Below are 16,608 nucleotides of genomic sequence, written 5' to 3'. Positions count from 1 at the left end.
AAACGTCCGCAGTAATGACGTGAAGTAAACTTACTCCACCTTCAAACCCTCAAGTTTTGGATATCTGGGCAGCGCGAAACTCTTGTCCTCCGCCTCTTCACTCCCAACCCACCTTGCCAGCCATGAGATCCCCAAAAGCCACGCCGCGCAACTCAAACATGCCTCCAACAGCCACCTCTGCCACTTTGTCCTCGGATGCGCTACCCCAGGTATAACTTTAGGAATCTTCTGCGTCTCCTCCACAAACGGGCGGAAGCTTCTTTCGTACGCGTCCAGTGCCCTGGACGGGTGCTCACCATCCTTCAATTTGCTCATCTCGCCCGCAAGCACGTAAGCCCCCAATACCGCGAGCGAAGTGCCAGCCCCAGTAAGCGGAGTAGGCGCATACGCCGCATCACCAAGACACACGACGCGCTCGTTCGACCAGTGCGCCATGCGGACCTGCTCAACGACCTGAAAGTAGAAGTCTGGCGCCTTGTCGAGCCCAGCCAGGAAGCGCTCTGCCTGCCACCCCGCATCCGCGAACTCTTTCTTCAATAGATCTTCCTGCGTCTGTCTGTCTGCCCTGGAGACTTCTCGCCATTCCTTTTCTCGCGCCGGACCAGGCATACACGTGATATACACCCTCACCGTGCCATAGGGATCAGGTCGCAACGCCATGATACGCCGGCCGAGCGCGAGGTAGATGTTCCACCAGTCGTTGTCGGCGGGTATGCGCGGGATAGTCCAGTACGCGCCGTACATGCCTTTGAAGAACGTGGTGATACTCGAAGGGTCGAAAACTTGCGCCCTTACCTTGCTCCATTGTCCGTCTGCTGCGACGAGAAGGTCGAAAGACTCTACACTCCCATCGTTGAGTTCAACTTTCACGCTGTGGGCGTCGTTGGAGAGAACACGGCTGACAGTGGTGCTGAACCGGTATGTAACATTCGGGTGCTCTTTCGTAGCCTGGTACAAGATATCTGCGAGATCGCCACGCAGGATCTCGAAGGCGGAAGTGAAGCTTGCCTGAAGACCTTCTCGCACGGGGAAGTGTGCGAAGGATCGGCCGGAGGAGTCAACAAATTGGGTTCCTTTTTCTGTAGTGTGGCGTTGGCGGACTTGCTCCCATAGTCCGGTCTTCTTGAAAGCTTGGAGGGCGGTGGCTTGAAGTTCGATGGACTGGCCGTAGGGGCGGATGGCATCGCTCCGTTCGACGATGGTGCATTTGACGTCGATTTGGGCGAGGAACCAGGCGAGCGTTGGTCCTGCGATGCCTGCTCCGCTGATGAGGACGTGCATGTCTGAGCTAGAACGTCCTGTGAATGTTTCGGTGCGACTTCACAAAGCACAGATTGTCTCTGCAAAGATGATTGAGACGAACTCAGGGAGGTTTCAAACACCTGGTGGTGTTTAGAGGGAACATATTGAGTTGGAATCTCTGGCGTTTATGTACTCATCATTCATCGTCGGTCAAAGTCGGTGATAGCATCGGACTCGGAGAAAGCTCACCAACTGGCAGAATCTCAGGATCAAAAAGTGGCTAAAACTAGGGGAAAAGCATCTTTCTCGTGGGTTTGCATAGTCCGAGGTTTGTCAATCGTCTCCTACACGAAGCTCGCGGTGTCAACACCCGTATTAGCAGACTCTCGCTCTTTCCGGACTAGCGTCGAGCTTCACGATCTCGATTGTGATGCTTTGCGAATTGACGAGTCGCAAGGCCTTACGCCCCGCCCCGGGTTCGACAAGTTCTCAGCATTTTGGAAGGATCGAGATGGGAGTCCTTAGATTCCAATAGAAATCCAATGATAGGCATCGGCGGCATGAATCTTGGTATTCACCAGTGGGCCAATGCTGTGTCGCGTGACCAGCTGTGACGTCACGGGAAAAACAGCGCGTAAGCGCAGGCTGCAACACTGCGCCTCTTAAGTACAACCCCGCTTCGTCTGCAACACTCCTCCCTCATACTTCGCAATACTTGAGACTCCCACTTCTAAGATATAACCTTCTGTCAATATGTTCCAGTTCGTTCTTGCTGCTCTCCTGCAGCTCTCGCTGGGCTTGCTGGTTGAGGCAGCTCCCGTCAGCGCGCAAGGTACCAACTGGCAAGGCCCGACCGGAGGTGGCATTGTTGGTTTCATTGTCCTGATTCTCGACATCATTGCTTGGGGTACGTACAAGACTGTCCTCAGTCTTTTGTTCGCAAAAACGCTGGGACCTCGGCTAACAAGCAACAGTCGAGATCGTCAAGTCAAACCGCCCGCCGCTCAACAAGGTCATCTGGTGTCTGGTCGTCTTCCTCTTCCCGCTCGTCGGCATGCTCATCTACTACCTCTTCTCCAACCGCGCTGCCCACAACGACAGCGGATACGAGGCTATTCCTTCATAGACGAATTGCACTCAGCCAAAAGTGTACGCGGCGCAAAGCCACAAGTTACATCGTACACTTTATCCACGCTCCCGCTACTCAAAATTGTTACGAACAATCCGCATGACTACGGTGTTTCGGTTCGCATCCACGATATGATACTCAACGTTCCCGCTTTCCATTAATGACCCAGAGGTGTACTTTCGGGCCGATGTATGAAGGGTACCTCACGCGCCATTGCGCGATGTGCAGTATAGGTACCATTATTAGCAATTGAATCAATTTATCTAAGTCTTTCGCGTTTCTACCCTTTTGCTGCGTTTTGCTCGACTCTCTTAGCCTCGCTTTTCGGACTCTAAGCCTTCTTCTACTTCAAGCGTCTAGCTAGCCGCCAAGAAAGCTTGCTTGAACTTCAATTCAGGGGATCGCGCAAGCCCATTCCCCGCTTCCGTTAGCATTCACACGGTGGAGCTGAACACCTGCAAGCCCACAGCTGCCGTACAGCAACACGACCTTAAGCAGCCCACAGCCACCAATAGCAGCCCCCAGTCCGCCAACGAGTTCGTGCACCGACCCAATCCCAGCTCGTATCCAAAATTGAGCTGAGACGTCGTAAACGATGTCACCAACCGCCAGCGAATTAACAGCCGCTCCTCCTCGCTTAAACAGGGCAGAGCAAATGAACGAGTGCTCGCGACAGATGACGTTACAAGGCTATGCTGTCCCTGTAAACGGTGCGATGCCAGCACCTGCAGGGTGCGGACATACTTGAATCGCGGAGTCGGCCTTTCAGGTTTGTTATCCTGCGTCACGGACGTTGATTGATATATCAAGCCGTGTGGTGATCCACGATAAAGACGTCAAAGAACGGACAAAGCACCACTGCGCATTGAGAATTCTTTATTGAGGGCTACGCGACTACGACTACGCGACCTCAACGGCCTGCACTTTACATATATCTGCTATCATCGCCCGTCGCACGACATACGCGACTACGGAACGACCCTCAACTTGCATACTTCTGCTATCCACATCCGTCGCGCGACAACATGCCCGCCCTCATCCAGCCCGCGATGGAGAATCTGCAACATCTCAAGCGCGCTCTTGGCGATCCGAAGTAGGCATTCACACCCTCCCCATCCCCACCTTTCCACTTCCCATATCCCATATTCCCTCCTCTCAACTCTCCCCATCCTAACGCCAGCAGCACCACCACCCAGCTCATCCACCTCCTCGCGCGCAAAGCCAAGAAAGGCAAAGCCAAAAAGATTAAGGGCGGCGCGATTGCTGGTATCGTCATCGGCATCGTGGTCGTGATTATCATCGTGGTAATTATCTTGCTCTTGTTGCGCAGGAGGGCGAATAAGAAGAAGGGGATTCAGGCCGGGCCGGCGCCGGCGACTGTCTAGGGAAGGGGATGTGATGAAGTTACATAATGAGGTGACGGGGAGGGAAAGTTAAAACTTCAGTTCGATACCCAAGCGATGGAAATATGAGAGCGGGGATATGGAGGCTTCCTTGCGTGGTGGAATGTTTTTATGGCGCTACTTGGGGATAATTTCAGAACAGAACACTCGGAGCAATTACGCTGTCCCAAGCGTCCTATCCACCATTTCCACATCCTCATCTTTGCCATTCCCCTTCACAGCCATACGATACCAGTCCCTTACCTCATCCACCTCCCTCGCCACCTCCTCTTCTTCCTCTTCGTCATTCGACGTAAGAGTCTGCACATTCCTCCTACCCATATGTCTCTTCGCCAAGCGATTCGCAACCTCATTCGCATCCAGCAAGCTCACCAGCTTCCTCTTCCCGCTCGACTTAGTCGCGAAACCCTTGCAAATACTCCAGATATGTTCTACGCTTTGTAGGGTTTTGGCAGGAGTGTAGTCCTCCGCGAAGCTCTCTATTTGGCGCTTAGTAATAGACTGACTGTTGCCGTAGTAAAGATTCGGCGCGTCGCGTACACGGTCTGCAAGGTATGCGTCTTCTGCCATTTCGAGCGGGGTGCGGCCGACGCTGTTCTCGCGGTAGAGAAGGTCAGGGCGACGCGTGAGGATGGCGGTGATGCACCTGGAGCGCTTGTTTTTCACTGCCCAGTGCAGCGGCGTGTCGCCGGAGCCGTCCAGTAGCTCGAGGAACTCATAGTTGGTTGGGGCGGCAAAGTCAAGTAGGGCTTCGAGGATCTCGGTGTGGGTTTCTTCCTGGTTCCATTGGCCACAGTGCGTCCTCATCCAGTGTGCGACAGGCGTGAGGGACCCGGGGTTCAATACGGACGTGCGTTCTGTGAGGAGCGAAGGGATGAGCCGAGGATCGATGAGGCCCAGCAGGCTGTTGAGCAGTGGTTTATCATCAAAGGTCATGTTCGTGGAACTAGAGTAGGGATCGACAAGGAGTACGTCCAGGAGGTTAGAGCCTGTAGACGTACGTGCAGTCTGGTCTGCGCCCGCTTCGATGAGAAGTTTGGCAGCGCTGAAACGGTGGAGTGCAAATGCGAGTAGGAGAGGTGTATGTCCGTCTGTGGACTTGACTTCTAGGGATTCGGGCATCGTGTCGAGGAGGTATTTGATGAGCTTCAAGGACTCCGGTCTCGGCTTTGCCATTACTGCAAGATGCAATGCGAGCTCACCTAGCATGAGTTAGTATCCTGTATCCATCAAGGCTATTGTACGACTTACGTCGAGTGCCCAACCACTTCCTGAGCAGCCTTTCGAAGCCGCCTGCGTTCTTGTTGAGATGCTCGATGTACTTATCATGCTTGTATGCTTCGGCAAAATCAAGATAGTGGCGGGCTGGCGCATCACTGAGGAACCACTCCACACTCTGAAGGCTTCCCTTGAAGGCGGCGCTCAACAGTGGAGGTTCGCTGTCTGAGACACCTTGCGAATAGGTGCCACGAGCGGCATTGATCCATCCGGGACGCTTCTTTCCGTGTACCTGAACTCGTTAGCCTTGGAGATCGACGCAAAGGCGCTGAGTGTAATTACACTGAGACCCTGGTAGTACTTGGGCTTCTCGCGGTACTTGACGCCAGAGTTCTTGACCAATGACTCCAGCTCGATCCCCGCACCTGAGTGCTTAATCATATCAGCCAGCAGCTCCGTACGACCATATTCAATAGCGAACTTAAAATCAAACCCGGAGAAGGAAGGTATGCCAGAGGACCCATCGAGCCTCTTAGCCAAGCGATCTGTCCACTCAACGTCAAGATCAAGGAGGAATGAGAACAACGACTTGTCGTTCGTGATGACAGCCCAGGTTCCTATGAAACATGTAGAATCTATTCTACCTGGGATGTCGATCTTGCGGTTATCGATGCCACAGGTGATTTGCATTTCTGGGAGAAAGTACTTGACGTAGTTCCAAGTCTGGACGCTCGCCGCCATGAACGAAAGAGGCGAAACTCTGCTCTTGACCTGTGTTGAAAGCTCGCCGATGTTCTCGATTGTGAATTTATCATCAACGATCTCTTCGTATAGGGCAACGTCGCTCGTTTCACTCTCGTCGTCTTCATCATCGTTCGCAAGTCGGTAGCGGGACTTCTTGACATCATCTTCTCCCGGTGGCTGGTATTGCGCATAACATATTTCAACGAGTGCCCGCGCAAGATCGCGATGACCACGAAGAATTGTGATGCCGAAGATGCTGTTGAATTCGCCGTCTTGAACACTAACCCTAAGCGGGTCATTACCTTCCCACGGAGCTAGGGTCAGGACCTTGATCGTTTCGAGGTCGTTGTCCCAGGCGGCTTGGAATCTGACCACCCGTTAGAAACTAATAATCAGATGGCACGATACTTACAGTTTTGCATAGGCAGCCTGGGTATCGTCCGTGAGGTCATGCACGGAGAAGTGGAACCTGATCTCGAAAGGAGTCGGTTGTGTCGGTTGGTAGCCGTAGTTCATGTAACCATTCTCCTTAATTTCGACGTCCGGACGCAGCTCCCTGAACGTCTTCGCGCCCTTGCTGACCAAAGTTTGCTCAAGCTCCTCGAACTTCTTCGCCAACGCTTCGATCGCTTGGGTCCTTGCTTGCCAGCCCTTGCGCTCAGTGAAAGAGTTGGTCTTGCACTGCTCTTCATACCTCTCCCTGGCTCGCTTATCCTCTTCTTGTGCACGAGCAATTTGGATTTGGGCGATGAAATGTTTGTACGTGCCGGGCTCGATGCCTTCCAGGTAGTCGACTCCGTCTTTCAAGTTGATGTGAGGGTACGAGGGCTTCGCTGACTCTTTGCCACCACCGACTTCGGCACGAAGGCTGGTAATCTTCCTCCGAACAATGTCAAGCAACGACGCCATGCCGTTTTGATTGTAGTTGTAGCGACTTTCAAGGTTCTGCTTGGTAAACTTAGTGAGGGTGTCGAGATCCACACCCATGTCCACGAGACGGAGAGCAATGTCCGGAAGTTCGTTTTCGACTGCTAGGATGATCGGCTGTTCGACGTCTCGTGTGAACGCAATGTGATTCTGTGCTGAGTCATGCCGAGACATGTTGGCGAATTGAGTCTCCACAGATTTCATCCACGTTTTGAAGTCTATGTTAGGCTCAGCCCCAGATTCAAGCAGCTTCAACGCGGCGAGGCCGTTCCCTTTGTATATTGCACTCATCAGAGGACTTCGCGCAGACGGGTTGTAAGATGACCCGAAGATAGCAAGATGATTGATCGCGCGCTTCGCTGCCGGTTCGTCATCATTTATCAAAGTATCGAGTATGGAAGGCTCAGTAATTGAGACGTGGAGCGCGGTGAGCTGCTTGGTGTCAGCTTGGGCGGAAGTCGCACCCAGGCTAAGTAGCGTCTTGGTCGTCTCTTTGGCTTTCTCTAGTGGAAGGTTCAGGGACAGCACCAGGGTCAATATAGCACCCCTGGGTGACTTGTCGTGCTGATTGAGCAGTTTTATTGGCAGAAGGACATCGGCACCAAACGACTGGACGAGTTCCTTGACGACGTCCACATGACCATTCAAAATGGCAAGATGAAGCGGCGAGCATTGCAGATCCCATGCCAGCACGTTCACGTCGTACACGTCTGGATCTTCCTCGTCTTCCTCGGGAACCGCGTCGTCAGTCTTCTTCTCCCCTTCTTTGACTTTAACATAGGACTTCTCAGTCGTTGTCGTACGTGCTTCATCATCAGAGTCGGCCTCGTCTTTCTCAATGATGTCGACGTCGCTATCATCTTCCTCCTCCTTAGCCGGTGTTGGTTGCTCGCCAGTCACGCCTTTGTTGGCTTCTCTCTCAGCTATGCGCGCCTTATTTCGAATGTCTTCTTTCTTTGCCTCTTCTTCTTCGTTTTCTTCACTCTTCTGCATGATCATCCGGACCATCTCCACATTTCCACGGGCAGCAGCCAAATGCAGGGCCGTTCTTCCGTCAGCAAGACGGGCCACGAGACGGGCGCCATGATCGATTAGTGCGCGGACGATCTCAGGGGTCGATGAAGTTACTGCCAAGTGCAATGGCGTGCGGCCGGCTGCAGTAGGTAAGTAAGCACTCTCAGAAGCGGTGTATGGAAGTACCCACTGTAGTCACGGCAATTGGGATCGGATCCCTCCTGCTCGAGCCAGTCCACCACATGATCCAGATCTTCATCAACAATGGCTTGACACAATCGAGCAGTGTTGCCGACGTAAGCCATCTCCGTCCAGTCATCGTCAGTGATGGGATTAAATGAGCCAATTGCTTGGCGTCCTGGATTATCCTCAATGAAAGAGATCTTTCCAGAAACGTAGATCTTAGCCTCTTCTTCTGCAACATCGTGTTCCTCAGGCGTCACTGGTTCTGGGCAGAAGCCGCAGCAGTCGCTGATGACATCCTCGGCATACCCGAAGAAGGCAGGATGACGATGCAGATTGACTTCACGATCCTTGGGTTTGTTCCATTCTGAGTTGAGGAGCAGATCTTTGGTGTACAAGAGCTTCTCGATCTTCTTGGCATGGTACTTCGGTCCGTAGGGGATGGTGAAGGTATCTGACGACGGATTAGCGCCAACCATCTGATAGCAGGATATTGGACGACTTACGATAGTCCGATACATCCTCTTGCTCAACCCACTCGGCAACCTCATCCTCATACCTATCCTTGATGTTATCCCGCAACGCAAAATTCCGATACCGGTTGATAGATGGGCGCCCACGTTCTCTCCGACGCTCATCCATATACGCCTCCCGCTCCGACTTTGTCGGAAGACGCTCCAGCACGAGCAACCTCGCAAGACCGACAGTACGTGTAAAGTTGCGCTCGAAGATTGTAGGATCAACGCGTGAGCGTTCCAGCAGAGGCCAGTATACCTCAAAGCCACGATGAGAATACTTAGACAAGCGGCTCTCATATGATGGAGAGCGGCGCGTCAAGTCAACGGTATTGGCTTGGGTCATGTACGCGGTCAAGGCACGCGGCGCGGCCCAGACCTGCTTGCCATCGTAGGCCGCGCATGAGCAATCGACGTCGAAGCCTGTCAGGATCTCTGAGATCGACTTGTAGATGCGTAGTACGATCTGAATGTGGCGAGTCGGGTATTGACTAGCAATAGTGATTGCATTCTTCGTCCGGATGGTTGTGGTTTCCGTCAAAATAGAATCCTTGATACGTTGCTCGATCTCGATGATCTTCTTCACAGCCTCCTCCTCGTTGAGTCCATAGATGAAGAGATCCACATCACTCGCCGGCGCAATCGTCTCGTGGTAGTACTGCCTCAGCGCCTTTTTCGATTTACTAGCTTGGTCTGGAACAGGCAATAGACACGTAACCACACTGGATCCAGCAGCGACAACGTTACTCCAATCCAGATCCACCAGAGAACTCTCGCAAAACAGCGCAAAGTTTTGCTGAAAGTCCTTGATCTCTTGTACAATGGCAGGCGAACCCTTCGGATGTCTCTCGTCCGCGTTAAGCGGCATGATGTATCGTTCTTTCTCTTCTTGCGACTCTGAGGCCAGATCTCGCGCTCGGATGCGGAGGCTGGAAGAGTGACCATTGAAGACAGGGACAACGTTGAGATGCTGGTCCGCCAGCACAGGATGATTCGGTTCCTGAGCGAATACTTCACGAAGCTTTGCGTCATATTGTTTGTATGGCTCAAGAATCTCGAGCAATGGTGTATCGGGATGAGATTCGATGTGAGAGATGAAGTCTGCATGCTTCACCGGTACGTCTGGCAGCTGGGTTTGAAAGGCCATGGCGAAGGACGAAGAGTAGACAAGATGGGATAGAGTCGTGTCGTGGGAATGAAATAATTTGAATGGGATGGAGTCGGAGAAAAGAAAGCACTCGAAGTCGTTTGTTCCTTCCGGAGTGGTGTCCACGCGAAGATGCAGCAGGATGGTTTACAAATTGAAGAGAAGCGGTATGAAGCGCATTCTTATAAGAATCAGCTTCTAATACCGTTATCCCAGCCAAGATTGAGCACTTAGTGATGTTTCGGCTGTTTTCAGGCCAGCAGCAAAGAGTGGAAAGGCGGATCACCTGCCTACGCGACAGTCTCACGCGACAGGCGGGTGCCTGCGATTACGCCAGGCAGACACGCGCGCCGCAACGCGCCAAGGTCCACCCCAGCTACGGAAGCCTTGTAAACCCTACGCAGTCATGTCATGGTAATTCGTTCATTGTTGGACGTGAGGTGCGTATGGTCGTGACGGTCATCAACGCCGGTGCTGTTTCGCATCGATATGCTGTTGACGAACTCGTGGGAGTACATGCACTGACGTCACCCGCTACACCTCAACGTCCGCATTACAACAAACAAAAGTGGTATTCCCTTCGCCCTACGGTATTCTCGCAAGCCATTCATTGAACACCAGACAAGACAAATCATCACAAACAATCCCATTTCCATCCCTATACTCGGATCACAGCGAAAATACATACTACAGAAGAACATTAGGGAGAGTTACGAATTAGAGCATGGCACAAGCCAGCAAGAAAAGAAATGGTATAATACGGGAACGGAAATAGCCTCTGCATACCCAAATGTGAGCAGCGGGCGGGGCATATGTGCGAAAAGGTGAAAACCAAGAGACGATCCAAGAAAGCCAGCCGGTCCTGCAGAGAAGAAGAAAAAGGTATTGGTACGCGGTCCAATCTTCTAGCATCCAGAATGAAACCGTTGAACGCCATAGTTGTCGTTTATATCATGGTCGCGCCCCCGGGGCCAGTGGGAGACGCTGCCTTGGGCGCAGCTGCCGACGGTGAAGTCGGCGTTGCTTGCGGGTCGTGCAGTGCAGTTGCAGCTGGCTTCTTGGTGCCTTCCCTCTCATCATCGTCATCCACATCCATTCGTTGTCTCCACTCTGAAAACTCACTGAACTCGCCCTTTTCACTCGTGGGCGTGCGCTCGAAATCAAAGCGGTCGGAGAGGCGGTAGGCTTTGTTGGTAGTCTCCCAGTTGTTTCGAAGTGCATCGAGCTCGTTAGCAAGATTGTCGAGCGCCATGGAGTTTCGCGTGGCCGATGAGCTGGGTCGGTTGCCAGCGTCAGGAGTCGCAGTACCCTCGTCACTATACAGCGATTCGCCCGAAGCGATACTATCATGTGGACGGTGTCCGCGGGGTTGTCCGTTAGGTTGCGATTGACGGCGGTAGTTGTCAACAGACGTCTCGAACTGGTTCAGGAACATCTGCACGCGAGTCTCGGCTTCGCGGGCGCGCTCGTCCAACTCCGCGTTCTGGACACGCAGAGTTTCTAGATCTGCGCGTGATTGTTGGGCAGAAAGTTCCGCATCGTTGATCTTCTTAGTCGCAGCTGCAGCTTCTTGTTGCGCAGCGGCCAAGTCAGTCTGTAGGGTAAAGAGCTGGGACTCAAGCCTGGCGACTGAAGACTTCATGTTATCTTCTGTGGAGGCGATTTGATGGCGTAGCGCCTCACGCTCGGCTTCCCACTCCGCAGACTGCTCCTTAGTTGGGCTTCGCGAAGCCGACAGTGTTTGAGCGAGCTCTGCCTCAAGTTTGGTCTTTTCTTGCTTGTACCGGTCGAGCTCCGCCTTCATCTTGGTGAGCATCTTCTCCGTACCCCGAAGATACTTAACAGCAGCCTGGTGATCGTTGTGCAGTGCCTGCAACTTCTCTTCCCATTGCTGGCTTACATTATGCTCGCGCTGCTCAAATGCGGATCGTAGCTCGTCGTGCGCCTTGCCCATGGAGTCGATCTGCTGTTCCAATTCGCGCACACGATTCAGCTCTGGCGTTCCGAACCTGGAGCTCGGGCTGTCCAACACCCTGGAGCGGCGCGCGTCAACGGCGCTTACGCCTCTCTCTTCAAGGAGGTTCTTTAGCGTCTTGAGCTGTACCTCAAAAGCATTGCTGTCTAGTCGCAATCGCTCGTGTTGCTGTTGTAATTCGGATTTCTCAGCTTCAGCAGCTTGCATGTCTCGCATTGCTTGTTGCAGCTGCTTGCGAATGTTGAGCCCTTCCCTACTAGACTGCTCTTGATATGCTTCTAGGCCAGCAATTCTTTCTTCTGCCCGTCGCAGTTTCTCGGATGCTGCGTCTGCTGCTGTCTGATTCTTGCGCACCATGACGTTCGCAGCTTCAACCTGTTGTTGAAGAATAGTGACACGCTCGTCCATTGCTTCGTTAGGGCCTTCGTCGCGGTTAGTAATCCGGCCGAGACCGTCGAGCACAGCCTGGCGGTGCAGACGTGCTTCTTCGGCATATTTCTCTGCAAGCTCTTCTGTATCGTGAAGCTTCTGTGATGCCGCTTCCAATTCGGTGGTTTGATTTTCATGCTCCGCACGCAGCTGAGCTAGCTTCTGTCGTAGGCTTTCCCGTTGGAATCGTTCGTCCTCCAATTGCTTCTCTAGTAGACCGGACTTATCCGACGAGGCAGACAAAGCATCCTTAAGTGATTGCAAAACGGATGCGTGATTTCTGGAATCTTCCAACGCTCTTGTAAACTTGCTGTGCAACTCGTTTTTGTCAACAGACAGAAGCTTCGATGCAGCCTCAGCTTCCGCTGCGCTTGCTGTGGCTTCCCTCGCTATCTGCTCTGCTTCGTGTAACGCAGCTCGCAATCCTTCAAGTTCAGCAGAGTTCTTCTGGTGCGAAGAGTCAAGTTCTTGTACTCGCTTCTGGGCAGCTTCTGCAGTGTCGTCTGCCATATTCCTCGCTCTGCGTTCAGCCTCGACCTCGTACGTCAGCTTCTCCAGCTTGATAGCAAGATCGCTCTGGGCAGCCAGTGACGCGGCCAAGCGACGGTTGATATCGGCCACACGGTCCATGTCAGGGGTAGCGGTACTGCGCGTAGCGTCAGGCTGAGGAGTGCCTCCCTGACTGCCACCACCATGTGCAGCTAGTTTCGCTTTCGCGTAGATAGCTTCGCTGATAGCTGCATCCCGTTGCCTTTCGACCTCAGCGATCCTACGAGCGGCGTCATCGCCCTGTGATTTGATGGAACTTTGCACTCTCTCCAGTTCGTTCTTCATCTTGAGAAGCGCTTCAAACAAAGGCTTCTCCTCGTCACCGAAGGCTTCTGCTGATCGCTCGTCAACTACAGGACTGGTAGCTGTCCCTGGATTATATCCGGCTTTGCGGGCAAGGGCAAGCTCGGAAGCATACCAAGCGTTCCGGACCTTCAGCGTCTCAAGTTGCTGGTTCAATTCGTTGTTCAGTTGGGCCACCGCAGGCGACGCACCAACTTCACTATCCACTGGTCTTTCGGCTTCCCGACTGATCGCAGGTTGCTGGTTCTCGTTGGAACGTCTCAATGCGGCTTGCTCGATACTCTCCAGTGAATGTTGAGGGCGATGCGACTTGGAAGTACTTCTTGATACAAGGCTTCCCGATCGAGAAGTGTCCATGGACTCTTTGGGTTGACTTTGGCCACCTTCCGACATCTTCCTGGCGCCGTTGGCAGCCACCTGATCCAGTGACTGTTGCGCTTCGGGACCGGCTGGGCTCTCCCTTGTGATAGGAGAGATGTTCTCTCGCTCGAACGATGCTCCGCGGGTGTCCAATGGCGGTCCATAGCCTCTCTCACCCTTAGTGGGTGTTTTACTTCGAGGACCACTCGTTAAAGGGGGACCACGCGGTTGCGGTGCTTGCTGCAAAGGAGGTGGTCCTGAAGGCGCCGGGCCTGCCGCGCGTGGTAGTCGAGATCCAGCTGGTCCAGCACCATTCATTATAAGATCTTGTGGTCTGGGTTCTTGCGCGCTAGGCATCATGCTTCCACGAGTGGGAGGCGAGCCAGCCTTTGCTTGGAGTATGTTGCCCCTGTCACCACCGCTCAGCTTTCTCGGAGCGTTTGGACCCGGTTGCGGAGGCGGTGCTTCGTTTGGCGGATATCTTATCTTAGAAGTATCCAGAACGTATGCAAGGCTCAGTTCATTCTTGTCGGCAACAGACGACGATGGCTCGCCGGCCACTACTATGACATGTTTGCCGAAGGCGGTCATGCTGTGTCCGGAACGGGGGGATGGAGAGTGACCCATGTTCTGGAACATGTACCACCGACGAGAGGATATCCGGAAGGCCGCGAGGTCTCCAAGGTCAACGCCGTCTTGGGTCCGACCACCAAAGACATACATGGTGTCATTGACAAGAGTCGCGGAATGGCCTTCACGGGCAACTGGTATGTAACCAATGCACTCAAGCTCGCTCCAACTGTTTGAGCGGGGATCGTAGGTCCAGACGTCGTTGAACCAGGTCACACCGTCCGTGCCACCAAAGAGGAAGAGCTTATCGTTCCAGGTGACGACGGAGTGATTTGTTCGGGCAGGCGGCGAGCGACCTCCGGGCGATGTCACGGTTCCTTCTTTTTGATTTGGAAGCAGTACCTCCCACCTACTTGAGGAAGACTGTAGCGAGTTGAGGTCGAAAGCGACCAGGTCATTAAAAAAGAAGCCTTCAACCTGACCCCCGAAAATGTATATCTTGGACCCTAGGATATTCAGTGTGTGTCCGTATCGACCTGTTGGCCGTGGACCCTGCGGTAGTGCTCTTGACCAGTGTTTAGTTGCTAAGCGCAGTCAGTATGTTGGACATGATGTCTTTCCGCATGACCTACATGTATTCAATAAATAGAGTGTGTCATCCAGGTCGTCATGTTCGTCCAGCTTCGTGTCTCCTCCAAAAACGATGAAGGCATTACCGACTAGGAGGCTTGCATGGCCTACTCTAGGGCCGGGTCCATCGCCAGTCGTCGAGATGGGGTAGCAACTCATGCTTCCGTTCCCCATTTCTGCCACCCAGAGATCGCCCTTGACGGTAGCACCTCCGACAAGCCCGCCCATGATGTATATGACGCCAGCAGAGCCGGTGGAGGAATTGATGGCGGCACCATATCGGGGAAATGGCGAGCCGCTCGTCGTGAAGTTCAATCGGCGAGTGCTCCATGGGTATGGGGACGTCTCTGGAGGGCCGCGAGTGTTCCTCGCACCCTGCACAATGGAATTAGCATTCAGCAACGTCGCAAGTAGGGTTTCGCAGGTGGTGAAGGGAGCGGGGGCAAATGCTATAAGCACATACCGCGAAATCTGCATTTCCTTGGTCGCGGAGGGCCTTGGGTTCGGGGCTCGCTGTGTTGCCCGCGTTCAGCGAGCTGAGGCTGTTGTTCACACTGTTGTTACCGGGTGTGGAGTTCTGTGTCGCCGATCCACTCCTGGGCTTCTCGACGACTTCGCGTGCGCCCGTACCATTCGGCGCGGGTATCTGCGAGTTTGCTGGTGGTGGGCCATGCGACGAGCCAATGTCCCGTGTTGCGGGCGGGAGGGCACCGCCTTGCTGCTTATTTTTCTTTCCGAATAGAAATGACATGGCGGCGGGATTGCGCCCAGGGCGACGTCAAAGTGGAGTTCGGCGCCCTCAAAGACGCATCCGGTGTGTATACTAGGGGCGCGGGAGTCGTGGTGGGCTCGTGGGCGGAATCGCAACAGCCGGGGGCTGGTAGACAGCGGGACTGAGACAGCGAGCAGCTCGAGTGTCAAACGGATGGCGCATTAGCCGGCGCGCACATATCTCTACAGCGGGCAACAGGCGCTCGGACAGCGTGGAGGAGGGCAGGACGTTGGATAGCGGAGAAGGAGAGCGCAACGGTTTTCTGGGACGCGGACTGAGCAGGAGCACTTTCCGCCAAGGATCAACGATCGACACAGGCGACAGCACGACGACGCGTTGATGAAGACAGCGCAGCGAACAAGGATGTGTCTTCGACGACGGCCGGCACTCGGGCATGCGCTTGACAAATTGCCCGTCACAGCACGGCGCTGAGGGCTGCTTCCCATTGTCCAGCTGTCAGCGCTCGACTGCTGGCCTTGCACGCCTACGCCTCCGATGCCCCTGAGTCCGATCGAGTGGTGACAGGGGTCTGGTTGGACTCTCCTGACGTGCATATGTACCTTTGCATGTACAAGGCGCTATAAATTCACCTCACCACGCCTCGCAGGACGCAGCGCAGCCAGTTCGCCAGGTGTTCCCACTTGGCTGCTTGACACTCGACGGCGCAGGGGCACCTAGCTACGGCAACTAGACCGAACCGTGCAGAGCTTCAGGACGCTGGTGGAGAGCCTCCATGATTCGACGACCGTTTAGCTCCACTCTGTTTGTGTGCCGTTGTGCGAATGTTTCTATGTATTTTGAATGATGGCTCCGAGTAAGCATGGATTCAGATACAGTGAAGCACTTGCTGCACACAACCCAGAGCTGCAATGTTTGAACACGTAGGTGTGCAGCATGTGCGTGGCATGACTGACGAAGAGCATGCTCACAGCGAGTGAGGTCGCCCGACCTCTTCCTGTCAAGCAACAGTCTTCGCCCCGCTACGGGCGTGCAACACAATTACCAGACTTTCGCGACCGTCAGGTGCTGGCGCAGTTTTGGAGGTTGTGCAAGTCAGCACTGGGCGTCATTGGCTGCCCGATCCGCATCTGCGACATGTTACCGGCGGCCCGACACAGCTTAGCGCCGTACCCGAGCTCTCTCGCAAACGCACCGCGGTGAACATTCGCGCATATACTTGTTCGAGGGCGTCAGGCTTCTCTCGTTTCCCTCACCGCCGTGACGTTGTGTCTTCTGTGCTGGATAACGCCCCCAAGTCACCTGCGTTTCGCGCGCACGCTGAATTACAGGTCCTGCGACATGGGCTGGACGACTTGGACTTTCGTCACCACAGCTAACAGCTCAAGATGAGGACAGCCAACGAATACCCACACGTAAATCCCCTCGCCTTGCACGCGCCCGCTTCCGGAGCCATGAATGGCACAGCAGCAGTCCCTCCTGCGCCCTCCCAACCACCAAGTCCTGACAGTGCAACCCCTGCACGCCCTAGCACTGCGTC

At 54.0% G+C, this 16,608-nt stretch overlaps 4 protein-coding genes across 4 annotated transcripts; 1 reads left to right on the top strand and 3 right to left on the bottom strand.

Annotated features, from left to right (window-relative positions):
* Nucleotides 1-30: 30 nt before the first annotated feature.
* Nucleotides 31-1,281, bottom strand: N0V89_003228 (uncharacterized protein; the record flags this gene model as incomplete). Its single annotated transcript, XM_056212030.1, has 1 exon — nucleotides 31-1,281. One exon carries the CDS (start codon nucleotides 1,279-1,281, stop codon nucleotides 31-33), a length of 1,251 nt encoding a protein of 416 aa, XP_056075503.1.
* Nucleotides 1,282-1,995: 714 nt separating this feature from the next.
* N0V89_003227 (uncharacterized protein) lies at nucleotides 1,996-2,368 on the top strand (the record flags this gene model as incomplete). The annotated part of the gene is made up of 2 exons (XM_056212029.1): nucleotides 1,996-2,149; nucleotides 2,217-2,368. 2 exons carry the CDS (start codon nucleotides 1,996-1,998, stop codon nucleotides 2,366-2,368), a joined length of 306 nt encoding a protein of 101 aa, XP_056075502.1.
* Nucleotides 2,369-3,930: 1,562 nt separating this feature from the next.
* Nucleotides 3,931-9,522, bottom strand: N0V89_003226 (uncharacterized protein; the record flags this gene model as incomplete). The annotated part of the gene is made up of 6 exons (XM_056212028.1): nucleotides 3,931-4,976; nucleotides 5,026-5,284; nucleotides 5,335-6,103; nucleotides 6,149-7,817; nucleotides 7,868-8,314; nucleotides 8,367-9,522. The coding sequence occupies 6 exons, from the start codon at nucleotides 9,520-9,522 to the stop codon at nucleotides 3,931-3,933; spliced, it is 5,346 nt and encodes a 1,781-aa protein (XP_056075501.1).
* Nucleotides 9,523-10,468: 946 nt separating this feature from the next.
* Nucleotides 10,469-15,089, bottom strand: KEL2 (Negative regulator of mitotic exit; the record flags this gene model as incomplete). Its single annotated transcript, XM_056212027.1, has 3 exons — nucleotides 10,469-14,292; nucleotides 14,341-14,713; nucleotides 14,802-15,089. The coding sequence occupies 3 exons, from the start codon at nucleotides 15,087-15,089 to the stop codon at nucleotides 10,469-10,471; spliced, it is 4,485 nt and encodes a 1,494-aa protein (XP_056075500.1).
* Between the last annotated feature and the right edge of the window lie 1,519 nt (nucleotides 15,090-16,608).

The sequence above is a fragment of the Didymosphaeria variabile genome (assembly GCF_027946475.1).
Source record: "Didymosphaeria variabile strain IMI 356815 chromosome Unknown scaffold_2, whole genome shotgun sequence".
Lineage (NCBI taxonomy): Eukaryota > Fungi > Ascomycota > Dothideomycetes > Pleosporales > Didymosphaeriaceae > Didymosphaeria > Didymosphaeria variabile.
The sequence above is the reverse complement of the archived record's forward strand: the minus strand, read 5'-3'. Positions and strand labels throughout refer to the sequence as shown.